Genomic DNA, 25,456 nt, shown 5'->3' with positions numbered 1-25,456 from the left:
TCATAAATCATACCTAATCGAATTATAAAATTCATTCACCAAATCTATTTATTTTAGATGAATCAAGCAAATAAGCCGGTCTAGCTTTAGACATTGCCACCCCTACAGAATAGTTTTCTATACTTTGCTTTAACATGACAACTGAACTAAACTCAATCCATTGGCATCCCTCTCCATATTGTAGACATCTAGAGTCAAAATAAATTCAAGAATGAATCTTGATCTCTAAATTTAGACTCGACAATAATTTCAAGTCAAGCTTGACCTAATAGGGCTTGATCGGGCTTGGGAAAGAGACTTCGCATATTTTGATGCTACTGGCTGTATCTATACTAGAGTTGTGTAATTGTAATTATTCTGCCGAAGGGAAAGAGAGATCTTAGAGAGTGTACTCCTATATAGAGGGATGCCCTAAGGGCCAACTCGTCAAAATATTTTCCGGATCCAAACCCGCATCTTAGCGGGCTGGGTTGCAGGATACCGATAGCCCGTTAAATCTAGGGTTACCGCCTGGAAGCCATATAAGATCTGAAAATATTAAATCTCAACCCTCCAAGCCACCTCCAGGCTACGCTAACCGTCCGATCCTTTCTAACGCCGCCTTTTTTAAGAACCCCTCAATTCTCTTTCGGCTCCTCCCACTCCTCTCTAGGGTTTTGCCAAAGCTCGCACCGGAGAAGAACGGCGGCCAATCTCTTCCCCTAAATTTCCGAAAAATGGCGACCCAGATGAGCAAAAAGCGAAAGGTTTCCCCTTTTTCGATCCAATCCCCCTCTTCTCTCCATTTTGTTCGTCTCTATTTCGGTTCTAGTTCACCGATTTTCTTCGATCTCTTCTATTCTCTCAGTTCGTTGCGGACGGAGTCTTCTACGCGGAGTTGAACGAGGTCTTGACGAGGGAGCTCGCGGAGGATGGGTACTCCGGCGTGGAGGTTAGGGTTACGCCGATGCGGACCGAGATCATCATCCGGGCGACGCGGACCCAGAACGTCCTCGGTGATTCCTCTCAAAATTTGGGGCTTTTGATTGGATTTTAGGGTTTTCGGGTGTTTTGATTCGTTTTTCTTTTTGGCTTGGATTAGGTGAGAAGGGGCGGAGGATTAGGGAGTTGACATCGGTGGTGCAGAAAAGATTCAACTTTCCGGAGAACAGCGTGGAGCTGTATGCCGAGAAGGTGAACAATAGGGGGCTCTGTGCGATCGCCCAGGCGGAGTCGCTGCGCTACAAGCTTCTCGGAGGCCTTGCAGTTCGGAGGTTTGGATTATTTCTCCACTGTGCAAATAAAAATTATTTCTTTTTTATATCTGGCAATAAAATGGCGAGTATTTGTTTATCTCTTTCTCGGTTTGTTTTTGAAGTTTTGTTGGGATGGGTCATCTTTACAGCAGATTGGTTCTTTGTACCGTTTCTTTGTCTGAGGACGACTTTCATGCATATAATGCCCTTCCATGCATTCTATATTTTGGACATGTCGTTGTTCTCTCTGTATGCGTTGAAGGGAGATTTATTGAAGCCACTGCTAGATTCTTTACCGTTGAATTGGAAGAAAATCACTTCTATCTTCCACTGTCTTTTTTAGATTTTCTTGTCACTCTCTCTTTTTTTTATTGTTTTGCTTGGCTTGTGGTTCTTATAGCCTGCGTTGGTTTTTTCGTCGTGTAATGTAATCTTGTGTCTCGATATTATTCTGGTATCGGATACAAGTTCTGTTTTTTTTGTGTGAAAATACTGCGCAGTCTTTTTCATATGTATGTGAATTAGTTTTTGTCATGCGGATTTTATTAATTGTGTTTCTGTAAACGTGACTTAGATCAGTGGTTGGGAGTTAGAAGTTGATGCCAGTCACACTATTTTAATTTTGAAGTCGTTGATGTTCCTTGTTAAATTCTTTCCCTAATTTTTTACTTGGTGTTGTCATCCAAAATTTTTAAAAGGATACGAATTTGTTTTTGTGTGTATGTGTGTGTGTGTGTGTGTGTTTGGGGGGGGGGGGGGAGGGAATATAATGTTTGTGCAGAAGATTTTTGTATTTTGGGTTTCCAGCACTAGCAGTTGATTCAAAATTGGTGCTTCCTATTGTATCCTGCTTTGCGCTTTTATGAGAAACTAGACTTGCAAAGCTGACCTGCCAAATTAAGTCTGGGATTGTAATTAAGATAATGTTCCTATTTCATATTTTGCAAGTTCATTGGTCAATCATGTACTTTTTTGTTTATATATATTACAGAGGAAATCTGATTTCCTTGTTTTTGTAATTTGAGACGGTTACTGATTTGTTTATTGGTAATTGTGGATTGTTCCATGTCTGGTCTGTTTAGTCGTTATATAAACTGTTCTTTCTGTTTGTTGCGTCATTATGTTCATTTTGGTGTGGTTCATTACTTTCACTTACTGGGCCATTTATAATTTTCTTTTGTGAGTATTTACTTGGTAAAAACTACAGTTGAATTGTAAATGTACTAATTGCTTTGGTGGAATAATACATTTTTGGGTTGTTGTCTGAGATGTTCGTCATCTATAAAGCAAATAGGTCATCAATACCAACTTTGTGTCGGAAGATGACTATATGAACCATGCCATGTAGACTATTAAAGTCTTGAAAGCTTTCATGACGTCGATCTTTTTTGGCGACATGTTTGTCAATCAGCATCAAGGTTATTTCTTAAAAAATTCGCCAAGTTTCTTATTTTTTTCACACTTATTTATTTGTTGTATTCTTTTTTTTTTCTTTACTGCTACTCCTGATTATTGTGGGATGCATTATAGATTTGAGCCACCTAGCTTAATTGTGGGAATGTTTGTTGAACTGTTACTCATTTCTATAGTACAGTTGTTGTTCCTACAGTATTATATCCCTTTCAGGAACCTTAAATATAATTTTCTTTTAAAAGTTTTGGTACATAATTTTCTCGACTTGGATTTGTGATGTCTTTGATGTTAATCTGATTGTGATGTCAAATAACATTTTGACCTCTGTATTTGATGCTATATTCATCCTGCAACTTTGTGTGATTGGCATAGTTTTGGATGCAAGCAATGTAGATGTCATAGATGCTTGATGCAATCAATGTGAAGATGACAAAGGCTCTGTATCTATACTCTTTGTTTTATGTTGTTTTGTATTTTATCTCCAATGCCCAGAAATTTCTAGATGGCTAACTATAATCAAGTATACTATTTTGTCTTTGATGTTACTGAATGAGTTCAATATTGTTTTTCCTGGAGATGCCCTTAAAGCCTCTTGAATCTCTTAATTGGACATTTTTTTTATATTTTATTTTGGCACATAAATTAGCTGAAGTTTTTAAGCATCGTAATGCTATCCATCTGAGCGCTTCTATTTTCTCCCTGTCTTGCTGAACAATATGTTTTGGAGGTTTTGTTGATGCTCATATAGAGAACTATGGAGTTTGTCAGGCTTCTTGTATTTTCATTATATGCTTGAAGTTTGGAAGAAGCTCCAACACCTGCTTTCTAAGTGGCAGTTCTGCTGATTGATAAGTTCTTAATTAAATGTTTTGAATTTGGTATTTCTGATCATCTCTTGACATGGTTCATCTAGATCTCAGTGTGATTTCTTTGTTCAGAATACTTTTGCACTTTCTTTCTATTAGCTGCTTTAACCTTTTTTTGCCAACTGCTCATTTAAAATTTGTGTCATATTGTTCCTGAAAAGTGGCGATTGCTGTATCCAACTTAAATTTTTAGAGGTGGAGAGAATATTTGTGAACTTGATTTTGGCATTGATCGCAAGGGTTATTACCTGTTTCCCTCATTATTGATTGCACATCTCCTAATTGTGAAATTAATTTGTGAAGTAATTTAATACTGAGTGTCTCCATTGTCCTTTGGCATCTTCTCTCGTAACCTTCCTGCCACTTATAATGTTCCTTAATGTTCCAAAACTAGGTTAGGTCAATGGTTTATGCAGTCTTCTATTTTTTTGGTCATATTTTCATCAAAATGTTTGGAATTTTGTTGGATGACTAGTGTACTTTTTTCTTCCACTTGATTCTTCTTCTTCTTCCTTTTTCTTTTTTTTTTTACCAAAAGGATTAATTCTTCTTCACCATCAATGTTAGATAAGAAGTCAAATAAGCCTTTGACATTTTTTTTAATTTTTTAACTCCATGATTCATCAGCATGGATGCATGATCCAAATCATGTGATATTTGTGAACTCGTTGAAGTTTACAAATTTTTTTTTAATTTTAAATTCTAAGTAGTGATGTTCGTCCAGTACTGAAACTTGATATATTGCTATTTGTGAACTAGGTATCCTTTGTGCCTGCACTTGTTGCTCCTTTGGTTGTCTATCCATTTGTGTCTTGGATTTCCTTCTTGTGATTCTGAAATTTAGTGCTCATAATTTTAGTTATCTGCAAGTGATGATATCTTTGGAAGAAGGTTTTTTGACCTTGGGAAATGCATTACTAGTCTGACTTGCCGATCTTCTCTCTTTCAGGGCCTGTTATGGTGTCTTGAGGTTTGTCATGGAGAGTGGTGCCAAGGGTTGTGAGGTATGTTATGTTTCTTACAAATGCTTTCACTTTTATATTGACATTGTAGATTTTAACGCCCACGATGTTGCAGGTAATTGTTAGTGGGAAGCTGAGGGCCCAACGTGCTAAATCCATGAAGTTCAAGGATGGGTACATGATTTCTTCTGGTCAGCCAGTCAATGAGTACATTGACTCAGCAGTGAGGCATGTTCTTCTTAGACAGGTTAGCTTCTCATTCGCTCTTTTGCATCGACCATTTTATCCTCCAGATTTGCATCTACTCTGTTAGTAATATGTGAAGTGTCATTTACCAAACTACCATTGATGACATAACTTCAAAGAAAGAAAGGTGATGCAAAATATTTATATCTTGGTGGGGCACTTTAAGATGGTTGCTTGCCCATCTACTTCTATGGTGGATGATGTATCTTAATGTTGCTTATAATATTTTACATCTATTTGGGCTGTCAAAATGCTGGATGTCTGCTATATGTGTGCTGATTCCTTTTTTCTTTGTATTTGGTTTATGCAACGGATTAAACCCCCTCTTTGTTTCATTCTTTTCTTCTATTTTCGTTTGTTCCTTTCAAAAAGCAACCTTACTGAGTCTAAAAATTTCACTACAAAGTTCTTCTTTCTGATCCAATGTACTGCTTGTCGTCTGACTCATGTGTGGCCTACCTGTTCTGTTGTGTGGCTCATGAGAATGCCACATTCGATGATTCTGAAGTTCATCTTCTGTTTCCTGCATAGCTCTGTCCAATTTGGACTTAAGAATCCCCACTGTACTGCTATTCTAATCAAGAAAGATTTTTTTTTTGTTCTCCATGTTAGGGTGTTCTTGGCATCAAGGTCAAGATCATGTTGGATTGGGATCCAAAGGGCAAGCAGGGCCCTGCAACACCTCTACCAGATTTGGTTACCATTCACACACCAAAGGATGAAGAGGAGTACATCAGGCCACCACCAGCGATGGCCCCAGAGTTAGAGGTCCCGGTTGCATAATGTCTCAACTGAGAGGTTGGGCCATTTTGTTCACTTGGCTGGGGGCGTTAGTCTTGTTTTATTTTTGTTGACTCGACTCTAATAAGAAGAGTTTTCTTGTAATGTTTTTGAATAGTTGCTATTTTCTTTTACAAGTATTGTGGGGCATGTTTATTATCTTATAACTTGTTTTGTGACACCAGTTTTTCATTCTACTCTATGTTAGTCACTGATGAATCTCATTATTTTGTCATATTTGGGAAGTTGAACTCTATCTATAGTCGATTCTATTATTTTTAGACAATCTAACTCTTATTTTTCCATCAATTCATTGTTAGCCACATGGAGATTGATATTATCACATTTGCATAAAACTTTTGGTATTCTTTGTTTTTACTTTTTTTATTTAAAAAATAGTAAATCTTTGCTATCAAAGTGCTAGATGTTTTATGAATTATTTTGAGTAGCTAAAATAAGGGTTTAATCATATATATTGTTCAGCAAAGTTCAATTTTCTTAAAAAGATAAACGGAAGCAAGAGGTCGGTTTGCTTGACTAAAAGCACTGGTGAAAGTAATCATTTTATAATTTGTAAATTATCTGAATTGATTTCCTTTATGTGAGCATGTTTGTGGTTGTGCAATCCGTAAGTATGTAATATAACCTTTGGAACAATATTCTTGGAGTAGATTTGATCATAAGGCAAAACCTCAGGTCTGAACTATATTTATAATTCGTTTGGATTTGAAGCTGGTTTTATCTAAAATTTAATGTTTTCTGTGTCCAAGCCTGAACTATGATCAGATTTAGTTTAGAGGTCTCTCCTGCTTTTTATTTATAGAAAAATAAAAAAAAAAAGGAGCCTTCTCTTGTTTCATGATTCTCTGACACTGCGATTTGAAATTTGACTACCGGTCTAGTTCTATGAGGTATTTCCTCTGATACTTGGTGTTGAGGATGCTGGGTTCTGGTGAAGTTATAGTACTAAGCTGCATCGGATTCCATCAGAACTTTGTAGATAAGCAAGTACTAAGCTGAATAACCCCCTGGAAAGTTCTCAAGGTTACTTTCTTGCTATATCATCAGACTACATTGTGCCCAGCTTTACTCTTTTTTCATGGATTTCTTATCAGTCTAGGCTTGAGTTAGCATGAATGCAATCGATTCAAAGCTTGAGTTTGGCTTAGCCAATTCGTGATATGTTCTCAGGCCCAACTCGAGCTTGCTTCGTGCAAATTTAACCTCAAGAAGGATTCATGGTATGCATGATAAGAAGGGTCCATGGTGTGCATATTTTTCCCCTCTCTGGGATGGTGTTTGTCATTATGGTTGTCCTGGTGTATCAAGCTGCATGTTGTGATGGTTACTGTGTCAAAAACTTCATACATGTTTCTCTCTCATTTTGTAGCAAAATGAGAAGAATAATGACAGTTTTATTTTATACTGGTCCTCCCCCCCATTTGTTATGCTCCCTTCAAAAAAAATCCACCATTTTGAAATCAAATTCAGCTCAATCATCAAATCCAAACTTCATATATGTTTCTCTTTCATTTTGTAGCAACATGACAATAATAAGGACAGTTTTATTTTATACTGGTCCTCCCCCCATTTGGTATGCTCCCTTAAACAAAATCCACTATTCTGAAATCAAATTCAAACTTGAAGTCCCAGAGGTCTAGACCACCTTTTGCAGGCATGAGTTGGTTTCTTATGGAGCTACATCCACCATTCTTCTGACATCAATCCTGCCCTTCTGCCTTTCCAAGCAATGGTAATCTTTATGTTTCGCAGCCCGAATAATGTTGTAATGTTACCTGAAAAAAAGAAGGCCTGTAACTAAACTTTCGATACTCCGCTTTATTGCTATGTTTAATTATAAAATGTCACAGCTGAGCTTGAGCATGGCCTTGCTGCTCTACCTCCACTTGTTCACACCACTATTCTTGATGCCATCTCTCTTTATACTGATAGTCGGCTGTTGAGACTCTTTAAAAAAAGATAAAAGCTGTTAGTTTTGCCTGGAATATATATATATATATATATATATATATATATATATATATATATATATATATATATATATATATATATATATATATATATATATATATATATATATATATATATATATATATATATATCAGATAAAAGGAAGCTGCTTTAACTCACGGCAAAGAAATATTTCCCACAAGGTTCAAGTAATTAAGCTTGGAATTACCATTCATAAAGCGAACGACATGAAGTCACAGTGATTGATCACCAAAACAAGAACAAAAGGATCTGGTTTTCAAGTCCGCTTGACAGGATCGAAGTTGGCGACCGCAATGACCTCCCCAACAAGAACGCCGAGCACGACTCCGCCGGCAACGATGCTGAGAAGGAATTAGTTCTTAAGCGATGGTGAGATCCCCGGCTGGGCTGCCTCTGCCACCTCTGGGATCACCATGGCTGCAGCCAGTGCTGCCGCGGTCAGCCCCGCGACCGCCTGCTCCTTCGCCGCTGCCGACGACGATGATGATGATGCTCGGTCCGTAAGGTGGCAGTGGGATCTCCTGACGGCAATGGTAGCCTTTGGTGAGGGTCTCGTTGCATGGAAGCCATTGGAGCCAGAGAAGGCCCTCCTCCGAGCAACGATGCATTGCGATGGCATCGCCATGGTCATTGCCGCTGCAGCAGATGCCGCTGAGAAGTGGTGGCTGCCGTCGGCAGGGTGGCGGACCAAGTGTTTGATGTGGGTGGCGGATTTAGCGTGGATAGAGAGAGAGGAGGGAGTGGAAGTAGCTAGAGATGGGAGCCAGGCGGGAGGATGGGAGGCTACGAGATACGTGTGAGATGCCAGGTCAGCATCTGAATCCTACGTGGAGGTTTCCGGTTATGGGAACATAGGATAAGGTTATCTTTATAGTATTCTTCTTAATTACCGGCTGTGTGCTATCATGTCTAAACTTATTGGCAAAAGTCCTGATAAGAACCACCGAGGTGGTAGCACGGTTGGAATGGGACTTTGATTCCACCGGAGTGGCTCTGATTTGAAACGCGGAACGTCGATTAAATGTGGAGACCGGATGCCCCTCGTCTAGTTTGTCGGTAGAGTCACTATCTGATCTGCCGGTAGGGGTTGCCACGCTGGTGGAACTCTCCTACGAGTGGAGAAGATATGAGTAAAAAATATTCTGCCCATATCGAACACTCTCTAGCGGAAAGGAAGCCTAGTGGGAGTTGCTACGTGGGTACGGTCCCCCCAAGAAAAAAAAATGGTCCAGATGAGTAGGCTGAAACCTCTTTACCATAACTATTGTTTGTCACCGGAATAAATGGTCTTGGTCCGCAGGCTTAGCATCTTGGAAACACTAATGGATTATTCACAGCTTATTTATGAAATTAAAACAGATTGCAGATTGATGATGCTAGCTATTGTTGGTGATGGTATGATTATCCACCGATTTTAATGGTATATATAACCATTCTTACATGGCCGACAACAGAGAGATCAATAGTTCTTCTAAACCTTTCCTGTTTCATTGTTTGAAACTCTATGTGACTTCTCAGAATTTTAAAAGAAATGCTGTTCTTGCAATTAAGCACGAATTTATTTAAGTTCTATGAGTTAAGCATGAGAGGAAGGATAAGGGTATTGCTTCAAAAGTTTTTCCCTTGCCTAAGTATTTAACAAACCTGCAACTTTTTGGAGCACTGCAAGAAGTGGAACGAAACGAAATGCTAAAATTGCATGAAGAGAAGAGAACAGCGATGACTGCATATACCTAAAAATATTGTACATAGGTGGTTACAGGGTGTTTATTCTCATTAGTTTAACAGTTCTACCAACATGGCTGGTCATAAAAATCCAGATCCTTTTTCCTGTACAATTCCCCCACCACGCCCGGTAATCTTGCTTGGACCAAGCTCAATACCAGTCTGTGACTGCATCTCTGCCAGTTCCCTTACTCGTGATAGGATAGCTGCTGGTATTGGGATCGAAGTATGTTTTCGAGAGTTCTTGGCCTGCAGACACAAAAGAATGAGAAGCAAATCAACAAACTAAATATTTTTCTATCTCCATTGTCCCCCACCTACTGAGGGCAAAACTATAGGCTACAGCTTAAAGCCACCCATCGATCAGCTGCAATTAATGAGTCCTCGCAATCTTGGCTCACCAAAGTTCTATGTACTTTGTCGGATCATAGAGATGAGGGTTGATATTCTCATGAGGGAAGAAAGCAACATGCAAGAAATACCAATTGGTTTAATTAAAAAAAAAAAAAAAACAGAAGCCAAGGTTGCTGATGACCTCACCCCTCTGTCTGTAGGACCTTGTGCCAGGCTTGCTCTCAGCAGGTTCCGCCATTTATCCTGAAAACAAAAACCATGACAATCATGTTAACTAGAGTGTTGTACAATAATGCGGTTTTCATCTGATTTCAAATTGTGAGGAAGATTGCCTCATGAAATACTGAAAACTTACACGTCTGAAGAGACAGGGTATCGGCATGAGAATGAGCTTACCTTAAGATCAACAGAGGTGCGATAAGAGTAAGAGGCAAAGGCTAAACGTCTGATCTCAGACCACCTACCAGCTCCATACCTAGCTACTCCATCTACTAACTTCAAAACCTCACCAAGGGTCCAGGCTCGATGATGCTTCCTTCTGACACCACCTGTCAATGGTGGCCGAGTATCGGCATTATTATCTGTGTTATCTCCAGCTGCATCAAACTTTTCAAGCCTCAGATCTTGCTCCTCATCGCTGTTAATTGTTTCTGCATCCCTTTTTCCTATCTCATCAACAAAGTTCTGCAGCAAAAGTTGGTTGATTAGAACATTGCAAATTCTTCAGACTTCTTGGACAACTATTTCTCATGTTGAGATTCGTAGCTGGGTTTTAATGGGTAAGGGTTAATATGCCAATAAACATGTTCAGAATTAAATAATGTTAAAACTAATGAGTAAATACTAAAATATGGACTGAAAAATGAAAAATCTATGTAAATCATTACATATCTTCCAATGCATCAGCATATCTCGTAAAGCTCTTGTGCTATATAGACTAGATCATATAAGGTTATATAAACTAATGAGAATCATATGATCAAGTTTCCTATGTACAAGAAAATCATCTCCATTGTTAATGCAAAAATACTGATATACTATAATGGTTCTCCTTAACTCGAACAGGCATTTCAGCAACCTTGCTAGAAACTACATAAAGCCAGAAACTACGTAAAGCCACAAAATAAACAAAACTATCAAGAGAGGCAAGTCACATTGTCAGGCACTAGCAACTACATTAAATTACAACATAAAACAAGACTATCAAGAGAGACAAGCCACATGGTGGGTTAAGTATCATCCTACCCGCTGTGGAGTATGCATAGGTAGAGGTCTAGCTTTCCTTACTCTGCTTCCAATTTCACTATTTTGTTGCATGGCAGGAATCCTAGGAGCTTTTTTTACCCGGTTGGATGCAATGCCACTAGGATGGTATTTCTGCCAATTGTGACAAACATTATAGAAAATAATGTTAGTTCTTGCTTGGGAGAGGGGGCAAAAAATGCCAATCATTATGTTAGATGTTTTTAAGAGGCAAATGATGAAAAAATTAAGCCTCTGCAAAGTCCATATGATCCAGATGAATATTGTTAGGACGATTATATTGAACCTCATTTCATCATGCCATTGGTAAGGCTACAGTTTCTACTATAGTAATATCTTTACCAACATATATATGGTGCATGGTGACATACTGATACTGGTTGATATTATACTACATAACTTATAAATTTGAAAAGGACCTGGATATATCCATGTTTTTCGTGCAGCTAAAATAACACAAAATTACAAACCATATTTTCCCTTCGAATCAATCTTCATCACCAATGGCATCAAAAAATAACTCTATAGAATGATTTGAAGCAAAGTCAACTTAGATCAGATGAAACTGATAAATTGAAGAGGTTACCTCTTCTGGATATTGCTTTCCCATTTTACTCACACAAACATGTTTCCAACTAATGTCTTAAGATCCTTCACAGATCATTAATGGATGGAACACAGGTTGATTTAGATCGCAAAAGTATGTCATCCCTAAACATATCCTAAATGTTCAATAGGTCCTAGATCAGCCTACCTCTGTCCATTCAAATGGTTCAAATTTTGAAAGTTATTGGATCACAAATGATCTACCAATTCAATGAAATAAACCTAAATTTGGCGTCAATAGTAGTTATTCATAGTCATAACCAAAAAACTGAAAAAGAAAAAAACAAGAACATATATCTAGAAATATGCTTAGCTCTAGCTACTTCGATCATAGTTTTCAACTTTTCATGAAATAGATGAAGCAAGTACATGAACATGCACACCGCAGGAAAAAAGTATCACATTAAATGGTCAGAAACTGTTGAAAACAAAAGACAATTTTTAAGAAATGAAGTTCCTCAGGATTGAGGACAGTGTTTAGGGCTAGTTCTGCAAGGCAAGCTTTTATAGAGGTATAACAAGTGACCAACAAGAAATTTCCTCCTACAAGCCTTTCGGACATCAAGGAAGATGACTAGGATAACAAATCTAATGAAGATGATGTCACACAAGAATGTACAGACCTTTAAAAGGTGCTACTATTTACCGGTTGCAGAAGGAATCTCGCATTACATGGTGAAGAAAGAATCATGTCTTTTCTTAGAGGCCTACAAGTCAAGTAAGTGAATTAAGGAAATTCAAAGAGTATAATTTCACAATCCAATGTGTTAAGAGACTTCAATTCTCATGCAATCTAAGTGGCATCCAAAATGAAACCACCGCTGGAAATGTAACTATCCTTTTGAACATAAAACCACTACAACCTAATACCTACTTCTGAAGAGCTTATAACACTCACCTTTGTTCCATCAATTTTTGTGTTGTCAGTATTTCCTATTTCTAATATTCTCCCTTCTCTTTCATAATCCTTTCCTGCCCACTTCTAACCTAGCTCTCTTCAATGAAAAAATATAGACAACTTTTACCAGTCAAAAGAAAGCTTAAGCAGATATAAACATGCCGGTCTGAGTTATGATTGCATCACTGTTATAGTTAAAGCCATTCTGTATCATGGTCGCCTGCTGGGCATCAGCCAGGACAGCCGTGCTGGCACATGCACCACAGGATTCCAAAATAGTAAATTTTTAAAAAAAGTTTTAAAAAATGAATTAATGCCCTTTCCTTAATTAAAAATATTTATAGGATAAGACTGAGCTGTCATGCAGATCCACACTGGGTGCCAGTACTAGCCTAGCGCAATTCGCATGCCAACCGGCACAGACCAGCTTGGCCGGCACTTGAAACCTTTGTCTCAGGACACTTCCTTTCTGCTACAGCATGTATAGCAATTATGAAACATAATGGCCAGCATATATTATCACACAGTATTTGATGTTTGTAATTCTTTAAGGAAGAAGAATAAATTGAATTACTGTCTTCATTGTATATACAGAAAATTGGTCTAAAAGATTGATAGAATAATCTGTATACAGTGGTTCTGTCAAATAATGTTGTTGCTTTACAATACTACCAGATATTTCTGCATTATAACACACTGAAAATTATCTAAAAGCCTTCTATCAAAAACTAATATAAAAACAGTTTTTGAAGCTTTAAGCCAAATAACAGTGTGCTATACTGTCATCCCAACTGATACTAATTTCAAAGCCAGAACATCATAATGCTAACACTGTTATAAAGTTTTTTTGGTACATACACTTATAAGGGTAAAACCTTGTTCTATATTGCATTACTGCCTACTCCAGAGAATATCAACCAAAAGGCACAATTTGGTCATAGGCATGAGCCACTGAATATCATCAAAAAAATGAAACCTCGTTCCTACGGGCGACTCAACTTATATTTTAACAGACAACTATAGAAAAGGATAAAATTAAAGATGATGAAGATGTAGTCAACTACGTATGGAAACAAGCTTTTTAGGGGTAAGATAGGTTTCCATTATTGAAAATGAAAATAATATAATTGTGTGTTTACACACAAGAACAAGAAGCGAATTGAAGACAAACAATCACGGGCTGTGAAGCAAAAACAAAGGGATGTTGGTCTATGAATCACCTCACAGCAACATAAACTGTCAATGAACCAAGTCTCATACGCTATAAAAAATAAACTATGCTTTAGCATAAATGGAATAACAATACACCAATTAATGTCTATTTTTATCCTGGACATGGAAATATGTTGCAATACAAGATATTACCAAAGACTACATGCCAAGCTTAAGTCGGTAGTTTACATACCATGAGAGTCGCAAAGTTCTTCCTTGGGCGCCCTCTTCTCACCCTGGAGACATATGGTACCTGAATACCAAATCCTCCTAGAGAGTCCTGCCTGGTGGAAAAGCTTATGCTCTGGGAGCCAATATCACGAACTGGCCTGATCCGAGATTTTGGAGAGGACTGGCAATGTCCAGAATTTTTTACTGAAGATAACAATTTAGCAGTACACTCCCTGGTCTCGAATTCTGAAAGTTCTTCAATGTACCGCCTAGTAGGCTTTCTCACCCTTTTGCCAGCAAATTGTTCCATTTGAAGATTTTCATTCTTCTCATCATACTCACAAAAAGGTTTTCTAAGTTGCTTGCCGGACACTTGCAGGTCTTCAGTTCGGTCAGTAGGGCTAGATGGTAAAGTTTGGGAATTGTTAATTGTCGCGTCAGTAACTTGATCCGTGGACATGGAACCAGCTTCAGTCTGAGACAATTGCAACCTGGATGGTTCTTCTTTCATTTCCTTGTGAACTACTTTATTATCTTTGATCACAAAACTTGTAGTTGGAACATCACAGGAGTTAGTTAATCCCATTGTAATCCGTCGCTTAAGCCACAATTTGTCTTTGACAGAAGTCTGACGACCAAAGGTAGCTCTGAAAGCTTCCTGAAGCTCTCTTATTGAAAGATTATCCAAACAGATCTCCCCTTTCAGAATAGAAAAATCAGGCTTTGAGCTAGTGCATTCAGAAACTGAAGACATACTCGTGACTACCTCATTTGCAGGTCCTAAGCATGCTTCTGCACTTCTTAATAGAGCACTGCAGCTGCCATTTAGTACCATAGAAGAAGGAGCAGTTTCCATTGAAGTATTCTCAGGTTGGAGCTTGTCATTGCAGGCTTGTGTCTCATTACAACTGTCAGAAGTCTGACACTTTACATCCATGCACTTGGCAGAATGAATTAGAGATTCAGACGACAACCGCAACCTCTCTTCCTGTTTAACCTTTTGCAACATCACCTCTATATACTACAAGATAGAATTTAAACAGAAAAGATAAAATGGAAAGGAAAATATGGACTCAGGAACAAGACATTACATAGTGAAAACAGAAGATGTTTTCAACTTCACAAAAAACTATATATAAATAAATTGTAGAGGATGATGATCTATCAACCATATGATAAGAGCAAGCACATGTGCAATTGTCAAATGCAATTAAAGCTAAAGAGTGTCTAGCTCATGCTCATACTAGTTATAGAAGATCAGTTGACAATTATGATTATCTTAGTTAATCATCATTATTCTCTTTCACAGCATGGCATAAACAACAGCCAAAACAAAATTTACTGGATGAAAGATCTCCACATAGCTAGTCTAGTTGTTAAAAGAATACAAGGTATTTTACAGCTCAATTCTAATAGCCGAAGACATTTGCTAATGCAGTGCCAGTACAACGATGAACCAATCAATCTTTTCTGGAGATGCCTTGACTAATATTGGCGCCAACATTACCTAGTGTTGTTTATATTAATACCAACTACTATGTCAAGCCATACGGCAAACATCTGCAAACAATACTAATTTTGTTGGTTTTTTGACTTCATAGTTTTGATTCGTCTTCAATTGATGCATTTTATATGCAGAAATGGAGTCGATCAAAGTTATATCAAGCTTTATAGTGTAGCAGAATGTCATATGGGCCAAAAGCACACGATATGAGCAGGCGCATGGGTGGTTGTGAAGCAGATTCCAGTGAACAGATCGAGTACCCATCACACATCTAAACTACACCTTACCTGTTTAAAATTGCTTTACTCTTTCAATTCCCTCTCTCCTGATTCCTCTCGCCTATTCCTAAATGGTAAAACCATAGTAATCAACTTAATGGCAGCCGGGTGGTGTTCGCTGGTCGATGGCGAGTGGCGAGAAGAGGTAACGATGAAGGGCAAACAGCAGTGGAGGTTGCATGGTGAGGACACTGTGAGGGGGAGGCAAATGGAGAAGGCAAATAGCAGAACCACAAGTGGTGGTGAGGACTGAGGACTGTGGTGAAGGAGCAGCAAAAGGCGAAGGGCCACCAATCACTGGCAAATTGAGCTTAGGTTTGTTGCTAGCCTAAACACTGTCTGTCCCTCAAAGTTTGTACAATGTGCAACAGTATATCGGTTTGAAGCTATGGTGCTTAGAGTATTGATGATTGGACAAATTATGTTTATTGAATAGTCAATTTAACGTTTAGATCTTAGCAATACAATTATTTTCTCAGAAATATAATGCTGTAATGTTAATGCGGTCAACATAGACAAAAGAAAAGTCTTTGCTAATACTGCTTTTCCTCTTGTAATGTTAATATATTCATCCAAAATAACCTTTTTGAGTCATGTATAATCAATACTAATTGGCTTCTGTATTGATATGGTTACAGGAAGGTAAGTTTCCTCTGATGCAAAATTCAATGTCCTACAGGGTTGAGACATGCAAGTGGTTCACCTAATATGCAAATCCCACCATAAAAAAACTTGCAACTAAATAGTAGCAAAATAAGTGTCCATATATCTGTATTTGCAATATCCAACCAAACACTAAAAGAAATAGTTTTCATTAAATCAAGAGGCCAGAAAGCCAAAAGGTTGTACTATAACTGGAAACTACACTTGTTTGAAGTTGAACCTATCTGCATTGTCTTCTACTAATATCAGCCAAGATTTCAATGGGGAGGGAGGGTGATATGGAGATTGGAGCTGTACGGTGATATGATATACAAAATGACATAATCAGAAAACAGTTAAAAGATTGACTCATAATATTAAAAAATGCATAATGCATACCAAGTGTGAAAACGCACCTCAAGCCTAGCATTCAACTTTTGTGAATCAACTTCGGCATTTTCAGATTGTGAGAGTCCTGACACATATAGCTTGATAAGATGCAAGCTTCCATAAAGAAGCTAGTAAAAAAGTGACAAGCAGAAATTCAAGAATAATGTGAACAGATAGTGGGCATTTTAGTTTCTAATAGTGAATAACAAAATTCAACTTTCATACAAAATGTACAAACTAATTTACAACAGAAACCAGCACGAATGAAAACCATTAGGCTTATTTGAACACAGGCATGCATAAATGAAAGCTAATTGTTTGCTCAGCTGCTCTATATTATGACAGTTATAGCTACATGGGCAGATTTTAGTCTCCATTAAGAACCAAATCATCTAGCTACCGGGAGCTTGAGGTATGTGCGATTCTGCAAATTTAAAATCTGCCCCCTGAGCATGACAAAAATGAAGAAATTTAAGGAGCAACTATTTATTAATTTTTATTAGTTGTTCTCTCGTGGGGATAGAAAAAATGAGGACAGACTATGCTTGGTGGGCACTGCTTCCCTTGGCTTACAGACTGGTCTGGGATCAACCATGTAAACTTGGTAATTTTTTCATATCTCAATGCAAGTCTAGAAATGCAGCATGGTGAAACGTAATAAAGTTAATCTAATGGAAAGTATGTGAACCTGCTGTGAATTGACAATTTGTATAATTTGTTCTTCAATGCAGATTACTTTTTGACTCTCTAGAATCAAGCTACAGGATTTCAAGGAGCACCAAACGAAGGCTTATCACAAGTACTATCTTATCTATCAGCTTTATCATTTTCAAGAGCTCAGACTAAACTGAGATAGATATTATTTACAATGTCAACCATGTGAAAATTGAACTGGAGATCATGCAGAATTTGCAACTCTTCTGGACACGAGAGCTTTTGCAGCATCAGACAGTTCTCACCTGGTGCTGAAAATCAGGGCTGCAGTAATAAGAAATCTGACCAAGAGGGTGCTAGTAACAGTACTAGTGCAACCTATTGGTTCTGAATCTCCTGTTTCATGGTTTTACTTAATTGGCTACTCAACCTTTACAGCCACAATCCTCTGATTCTTGCAGCCCCTTAACATGGTTAACTTAGTGGGAAACCAAATCATATTCAGCCAGAGACCAAATCAATAAAATGGTGAATACACATTAAAATGAGCAACTCAATGTTCATTAGGATTCGGCATGTGAATAAACATGCACTTGTGCTCATGCAAACACACAAGCGCGCACATGTGCACCCCCACATATAGGCATACATTCAAGGAAAATAGACAGTAAAAGAGAGAGACATATTAGTTTAACTCGATCAAGAAGTAAATGATGAAAAAAAAATCAAAGAAAAAGAAATCTGTAAATTTAAAAGTATGTATAGAACAGCAACAACAGATAATTCTTCACTGGATTTGCTGTGCGAGTCACACAAATATTTTAAAAACTCAATATATTACATGCTGGTATTTTTGAAAAACTTCATCTCTCTATTATATTTGAATGTGATTTAACCTTAACCTCGAACGAATTATGGGAACGCATGAGCGGATAGCATTAGATTAAATTGGTCTGAATCAGAAGTTCCACAAAAATTTCTGCCTGCATTGGCTGGTTGAAGCCGGTTCATGAGTTGATTTATGTAATTATTTGGTTTACATGTAATAATTCGATTTAACTTGACTAATTCAAACAACTTTTTCTAACCATTATTCTCTTTCATACCAGTGTGTGTCTGTGTTTGCAATCTTTCTCTCTAGAAGGAAGATACAAGGGAAAGGCAAATGAATGCAAAACATTACAAATATATCATCATTAAGAAACAGCACAGCTTCCATTGGAATCTTTCTCTCTAGTAAGGAGATAGAAGAAAAAGGCAAATTAATACAAAACATTACAAATATATCATCATTAAGGAACAAAAAAGGTTCCATCAGAATCTATAGTATTAAAATAAGATATGGATAAACCTTGAAAGAAAACCTGCATATTAGCTTAGTAAATGAAGTTCATTTTTATTCCTATTGACTATAAGATTCTAAAAAGGAAGGCATTATGAGCGTGGGTGAGACCATGTGCAGTACATAATGAAACTTTGTTCTATTCTACATTACAGGACCCCAAGCCCCAACAAGATTCATTAGCCTTATGACTAGGACAATAAATTCCTATTCTGGATTAAAAAACCTATATAAAACACTCAAGGGTGTGATACCATACATAATCAAATCAATCAACCACTAGTCAACAAGACAAATTTTCTTAAGAGTAAACAGAAATGATGTTCCAGACAGTTTACGCGCTAGTATTTAATAGTCAGAAAAGCCTAAGAGGCATCCAGTGGACAAGGCTTCCACTAATATGGAGTCTAGGATGGGTCAAATATACGCAACCTTATCCTAGTGTAGATAGGTTGTTTCCAGGTTTTGAACCAAGAATTGGTGAACCAGTACCGGATACTGTACCGGTCGGCGCCCAGTCCGGTTTCGAACCAGTACCGAACCAGTTGGCTTGGTTCGGCAATTCCGTGCACATTGTCGCCAAAAAGGCCACAGCGCATGCACACTGTGGCAAAATTAACCGGACTCGGTGCGAACCGTTCGATTCCGTCCGATTCGCTCTTGTACCGGCTGAAATTACTGTAGTTCCGGCCCCTACGGAGTCGAACCGTTTTCCATGCACGAACCGACCTGGTCAGAGCGGCTCGGTTTGGTTCGAACCGAGCGATACCGCCCAGGTTCAGCAATCCTTGTTTTGAACCCATGGCACTCAGATCACAATAGAGTAACCTTACCGTTGTGCCAAAGCCTGCCCTCTACCCATCTAAAAAGATCTTGTAGGCCATGATTAACCCACAAAAAGAGGAGAAAAAAAAATTAACTAAACAAAATGTATAAACTATGGAACATACCATAACTTCTGATCTTGAAGAGTAGCAGTTCACCACAGTATTTTGAACTGTAAGCATATCTGGTAGCACATCCCTTAATTTTATCAAGGGACCACACAATGCATATGTAGTATGAAGATTGCACAAGCGCATGGATATGCAGTTATTAAATACATTAAATATGATAAAAAAGTAATAATGATAGAAATATTTTAAATAATAGCCATATCAATAACAATAGCAACTAGCAATTATTAATAGCAATAGTTATAACCAAGGTCGGAGGAACCGGTACTGGGCATCATACCAGTTTTTCAGCAGCACGTGTCGGTACAAGCCATACCGGGCCTGTACCAACAAAGGGCACAGTACCATGGGAGAGAGGAAGAGAGAGAGAAGGAGGAGTGAGAGAGGCTGGCGGAGGGTGACGGACGCTGGCGGAGGCTGCGGCTGATTTGCTGACTTTACTTAAAAATCGTGAATTTTTTTAAGCCGCGGCCGAACCCCTATTTCGTTCGAAACAAAAAAACCAGTCGCGGCCTCCGCCGGCATTCCGACCTCTTCCTCTTCCTCCCTCGCTCTCTCTTCCCTTCTTCTTCTCCGGCTCTGGCAACGAGTCTCGTTTCTGTTACCGGAACCATACCGGTGAGCCACCGATATGGCTCAGAACGGCCGGAACCGTCCGGTTCGGAACGGTTCCGCCAACTTTGGTTATAACATAATTAATATATTAACATTATTAATATCTGTAATTCTGTATCCATATCCAATTTAACCATCAATTTGAACCGACTCCATCCACATAAGCCCACATACGAGTAGGCTATAGTATGATGCCAAAATGCTAAGCCAGCGATGTAAGTAGCCGCATCATGCTAAGTAGACCAACTTTTCAACCCCATATGCGATATGACTGCATGTAGTTTAGGGGACCACATCCTCGTATGCGGCTGCATATGCGACCTCATGCACCACATCTTAGAACACTACCTATTGATAGACTTCTGATTGAAGCTCACATGTCTCCCAAGTAATAGCTCATCAGTCTTGAGGAAAAAATTAATCAAATAAGAAAATAAAATAATATTGCTGATGTTGCCGCCCACCCCCCACCCCCCACCCCCCACCCCCCCTCTGGATTTAGAAGTAAACTATTCTATACAGAAAAGGTGCGTTAAGATACTTAAACCAATCAACCTTGACAAGTAATTAAGGTTTCTTATTCAAATGTTTAGTTAACTAAAATCAGAGAACATTTAGATGTTGCTTTGTGAGGTGGAAGCAATGGACCAACAATTTCCAAATGTGTTGAGTATGGGAAAATGCTTTTGAAATTTCAAGGAGCTCATCATTTGACTTCCAGAATATATCTGATAATTGCTCCCTTTAAATTTTATGGATAAAAGTGTTACCAAATAAAAGGGGTAAGAGAGATATCCATGGGTTACAATGTAGATATATGATAACTGAACCTTCAGTGACTCGAAATAAACAAGTATCTGATCTCAATGAGTAAAAGGGTTTGTCACATTTAAAGCAAACTTATGGGCTATTTTTGAGGATTTGTTCATTAATTGACTATATTGAGACAATTGCCACAAAAATGATATTAGAAAATGGTATATCCAAGCTGCGCAACAGATATCGTACAATTTTTCAAAATGTATTCCTCATTGAAGAAGATAATGCAACATAATACAAAGAGTGTTTCAGAACATTATGCTTAGAAACAAAGGGAAAAAGTTATTCGTTATATGCACATGCCACACACTCCATAATGGGGAACAGGAAGAAAGTATAACAATGGAGTATGTAGCAAGAGAGAAAATAACCAAAGCAACATTAAATGAACTCTACATCTTTGCATCCCGAGTAGCCAGAACTCTATATCTAGTTTATCAAGACTCCCACCAGCTCTGAAGTATTGCTTGTGTTCCAATCCTCTATCAACTTCATAATACTTTCAGCTCCCTTTTAATTTTTTTGGAATTTCTTATTAGTACCTGGACTAATCAAGATCACACCGTTCACTGTTAGTTCTCACATTTGTTTCTGAAAAAAAGCAATCATGCATAAGTACATCCAAATATAAAACTAATCCTGGCCTAGTAACTGATTTCCTTTTTCAGGGACTCCTCTCGCTTCTCAGGATCATGCTTAACATATTTTCTGAAATCACTGTCTAGTGTTCCAGCAACTGCACCCAGTTTGGCAACTAAGCCTTGTGTCATTATAAAATGGTACCAGTAAAACAGCCTCCATTCTTATCAGAAGAAATAACAATAAAAATGATAGCAATAACAATGATGATGATGATGATTTAATACTGATGCTTAGACTAAATTGCAGAATGCACTCCTGGCCTTCCATTCATCAAAGTTCAGTTGGCATGAAAAACATACATGAATTTCCGTATTTATTCTTCGTAAACAAATTCCTCCCTACAAATCAAAGGGAGAACAAATGAAATCAAAATGCCACAAAGAAGCAAAAGATTTAATAAATGTCTAATTATCTGCCAAAAGGGTAAAGAGATTATATGGCTATCTATTTCTAATTCTAGCCACTAGCATCATAAAACGGCCTATGCATGAGACAAGCAATTTGGCGTGCCAAAGAAAGAGGGCATCTGGAAAATACTTAAAAAGAACAAAGTAACAAGCCAAAATGTGACTTTTAACAGCATAATAACTATAGTCAGATCAATAAGACAAGAACAACCAAACAAGAGTATACACCCAAAATATATGCTAAACTACATGCATTGTAACTTGTAAGTAGATAAAATTCTCCGATATATAGCTAAGAGAAAAGTGTAAAAACAAGAAAAGCGAGAAACAGCACTCATTACCTTCAAAGTCAGAATTTTTAGAGGGCAACCTTTCATTAGAAACACATCCATCAAAATGTTTTGTAGCTTCATCTGAAGCCAGTCCACTCTTATTTTCATCAAGCAGATGCTCAACCTCCATAACCTCATCATCTGTAGCAGGAACTAACCTTCCGTCGCCTTCAACCTGAGAATAGAACTAGCTAGAACATCAAAAATCAAGAATATCTTCTCCATATCAGTATTCATGAATAGCGGATGGATATATACCTTAATGAATAGATTCACAAGCATGTCTATAATAAACAAGAAAGAAGTTACTGAGGATTGACAATGTTAATTGAAGATCAGAGGAATAAGAAAGGATGTCAGTGTAGGATCTTCAGTTCAATTATCAAGATGACAGTAAGATGAAACATGAAATTCACTGTACTAACAATGAGAGAGACTACTCGAACAGAACCAAAAAGCCAGATGCTTGTTACACTCCTCCTTGATATCTTTCTTTTTATTTTTGCCACTGCATGGCACATAATTTTCAGCGAAAACCCAATCCAGAACTGAGGTTGCTTTAAGAGCTTTGGCCAAAACTGATTATGAAGCCAAATTTAATATATAAATTGCTTGTTCTTTTAAGTATTTGACGAGCATTTTCTCCTTCTAAACTTGAATTTTGCAACTTTTGAACAATTTTTGAGGCAACATGATGTTGGGTTCTCAACAAATTGAGAGGAAGAGTAAATTCTTTGACAAAGTTTTGGCTATTCAAGAGACTGAATTTCACTAGACAAATGCACAAATATATGTTGGGTAGCTAATGTTATAGTACAGTCTAAAATTTAATCATTTCATTCCAAAATTCTATCTTTTGATGGTTTCAGTAGAAAATTATTGAACCAATATTGGTAAAGTCGCAGGCAATATGACATATTCTCAAATGTTCCTTAATTTATTATTCATGACTGATTTTATGTTTCTTCTGTATTTCTTTTCTCTTAAACTTACTTGCATTTTTTAATTTCTTCACAATCTTCAACTAGAACTACCCTAATTTAGAGCAGAACGGCCAAAGCAACCAAAACTACGTAAATGAAAACTCATTCGAAAGAGCTCAAACCGGAAAACAAAGCTGAGCTTTCGAACCTTTTTCCTAATCTGCACCATCTTCACCTTAACACAACACATAAGAGAACTAAAACCCAATAGATGAATTGTTTGCTCAAATGGCTATTATCACTGAGTGATCCTAAAAACAATATTTCCTCTATTTTCACTTCATACAATGATAATTTTGTCAGCTACATCCTTGTAAGCTCCTTGGATAAACTTCTCCAACTTTGCGCCTTTGACATCCTAGATATACTGAAAGATAATTACCATGCCCAAGCAGAATTTTGATTGCAAAAATGAAGGGCGTAGAAACAACCATACAGCAGTCTCTATAATTGCCACATTTCACATTTACTTTTTGCATTCGCCTTAAAAAATATGTCAAATTGCATATGTGACAATAAGGACATCATCTCTGCAAATTTGTATCCATCTCCAACAACCATCACCATTGTGTTTTCTCTTGTTCATAGCATGAGTCACTATACTCCAAATGGAAACTTATAGAATAGGAAAGATGAATTACAGTTTCTCTGAAGGCAACCACATGAGAGTCATTTACTAACAAATATGAAATTATGGGATTTCTCTAACTTACTATTCAAGGAAAAGAGACTACAAAAAGTGAATGCCAACTAAATAAGTCATAGGATAAATCCACACATTCCTAAGTTGGCCGTAAGCTTGAAATATGAATTTAAGAGTAAAACCTTATATGTTGATATTTAAGTTCCAAAATACAGTTTCATTGATAAATTTCTAAAATTTAGCCAAACATGGAATGTAGCTCAGATGCCATAATTCAACAAGGAACAAAAAAAATTCCAAACATACTCCTCCAATAATCACTTCAATTATTCAATTCCAACATCTATGATTCAAAAATCCCTATCTAATTTCATTAAATCGATATTATAAGTGACTACACCACACAAAGACTCAGTAAACCATACTCAAATGATAAAAAACAAGCAATGCAAACAAATACCCTAACAAGTTGGTAAACCACCGGGTTGGAAGCACCGATATTTCCAAAATCACTCTCTTCATTGTCTTTTTCCCCATCAACCTGTGTGTCAACAACTGTTCCCATGGAAAACTCCACCTCATGCAGTTCAAACGAACAACCACTGCAAACCAAAGAAAGAAAGCATCAACGATTTCATAACAGCATACACTTTACGAAAACGAAAGAAAAGAATAGGGAATTTCTCAAGAATACACCAAATTAGTTTTCACTGAGTGCAAGAACCAAACCCTAATTTCCAATTCTCTCATTAATCAACCGCCAAATTCGATCAAATTCAACCAGCAACTCGCCAAGCTCGAATTCAGTATCTCAAGAAGTAAATTACCATCAATTCAACAAAAATTTCGGGGAAAAAATATTAAAGATGATTCCTTGAACTCACCATAGAACTGAGAACAGATCACTGAGGCGATCTCCTCGGCATTGCCTCCAATAATTCAAGAATCAGAGAAGAGGGAGGCAGCGATTTGGAAAGGGGGAAAAGGAGGGAGAAAAGAAATGGACGCCGAGAGACAGAGAATTGCGGATTCGAATCGAGCGGAAAGAGACGAGAAAAGGAGAGGGGGCGAGTGGGGAGTTCATTCGAAAAGGAGAGGGGAGCCGGGATGAGGACCGCGTGCAGACTACGGATTTAACGGTGATGATGACGTAGTGCGGGATTTGGACGGCTGGCGATGAGAGGAGTTTAAAGAGCGCTTCTCGGGAACGCAAAGGGTGTTTCCAGGCCCCTCCGGAAAACGGGAGGGATTTATTGGAACAGAAATAAAAGAAGGGGATGAAGTTGGGTGACGGATTTGGCCATTTCGGCGTGACTATCTTGGGGGCACTCGCATATAAATTTTCTATGCGGGAGTTGGATCTGCCGTTGAAGTTGCTCATGAAATGATCTGAGGCCGCTCATTAGGCACACAACGCTATCGTCTGCAATTTCATGCAATTCAGACACAAATAATATGGTGTGGATAAATTTTTCTCCTTTTTCTTTTGATGGGAGGATGGCCAC

At 37.8% G+C, this 25,456-nt stretch overlaps 2 protein-coding genes across 12 annotated transcripts; one reads left to right on the top strand and one right to left on the bottom strand.

Annotated features, from left to right (window-relative positions):
• The first annotated feature begins 606 nt into the window (after positions 1 to 606).
• On the top strand, positions 607 to 5,758 carry LOC103703275 (40S ribosomal protein S3-3-like). Its single transcript, XM_008786071.4, has 6 exons — positions 607 to 746; positions 848 to 995; positions 1,082 to 1,253; positions 4,464 to 4,518; positions 4,592 to 4,723; positions 5,335 to 5,758. Exons 1-6 carry the CDS (start codon positions 717 to 719, stop codon positions 5,503 to 5,505), a joined length of 708 nt encoding a protein of 235 aa, XP_008784293.1. The 5' UTR covers positions 607 to 716; the 3' UTR covers positions 5,506 to 5,758.
• A 3,452-nt stretch (positions 5,759 to 9,210) lies between these two features.
• LOC103703273 lies at positions 9,211 to 25,200 on the bottom strand. 11 transcript variants are annotated; one of them, XM_008786058.4, is made up of 10 exons: positions 24,836 to 25,184; positions 24,681 to 24,761; positions 24,412 to 24,553; positions 22,335 to 22,500; positions 16,585 to 16,643; positions 13,767 to 14,765; positions 10,840 to 10,971; positions 9,991 to 10,278; positions 9,781 to 9,837; positions 9,211 to 9,489 (listed from the first exon to the last, which is right to left on the bottom strand). In XM_008786058.4, the coding sequence occupies exons 3-10, from the start codon at positions 24,514 to 24,516 to the stop codon at positions 9,322 to 9,324; spliced, it is 1,974 nt and encodes a 657-aa protein (XP_008784280.2). In that variant the 5' UTR covers positions 24,517 to 24,553; positions 24,681 to 24,761; positions 24,836 to 25,184; the 3' UTR covers positions 9,211 to 9,321. The 11 variants fall into 11 exon arrangements, with proteins under 11 accessions (XP_008784280.2, XP_008784279.2, XP_008784284.2 ...); XM_008786057.4 differs by lacking the exon at positions 24,681 to 24,761 and having other exon boundaries at positions 24,836 to 25,200; XM_008786062.4 differs by lacking the exon at positions 24,681 to 24,761 and having other exon boundaries at positions 13,767 to 14,732; positions 24,836 to 25,200.
• Between the last annotated feature and the right edge of the window lie 256 nt (positions 25,201 to 25,456).

This window comes from Phoenix dactylifera, chromosome 11 (genome assembly GCF_009389715.1).
Source record: "Phoenix dactylifera cultivar Barhee BC4 chromosome 11, palm_55x_up_171113_PBpolish2nd_filt_p, whole genome shotgun sequence".
Lineage (NCBI taxonomy): Eukaryota > Viridiplantae > Streptophyta > Magnoliopsida > Arecales > Arecaceae > Phoenix > Phoenix dactylifera.
Note: the sequence above shows the minus strand (reverse complement) of the source record. Positions and strands in the feature narration are given on the sequence as shown.

Bases quoted from the DNA above. Each gene is read 5' to 3' on its own strand.
- LOC103703275 (XM_008786071.4), top strand. From the start codon at position 717: ATGGCGACCCAGATGAGCAAAAAGCGAAAG. The intron at 996-1,081 runs GTGATTCCTCTC...GGCTTGGATTAG, and splicing joins GCGGACCCAGAACGTCCTCG to GTGAGAAGGGGCGGAGGATT. The intron at 4,519-4,591 runs GTATGTTATGTT...ACGATGTTGCAG, and splicing joins GTGGTGCCAAGGGTTGTGAG to GTAATTGTTAGTGGGAAGCT.
- LOC103703273 (XM_008786057.4), bottom strand. From the start codon at position 24,516: ATGGGAACAGTTGTTGACACACAGGTTGATGGGGAAAAAGACAATGAA. The intron at 16,644-22,334 runs GTAATGAGTGCT...TATATGTGTCAG, and splicing joins TAAAAATTCTGACTTTGAAG to GACTCTCACAATCTGAAAAT. The intron at 9,838-9,990 runs GTAAGCTCATTC...TTTTGTTTTCAG, and splicing joins GCACCTCTGTTGATCTTAAG to GATAAATGGCGGAACCTGCT.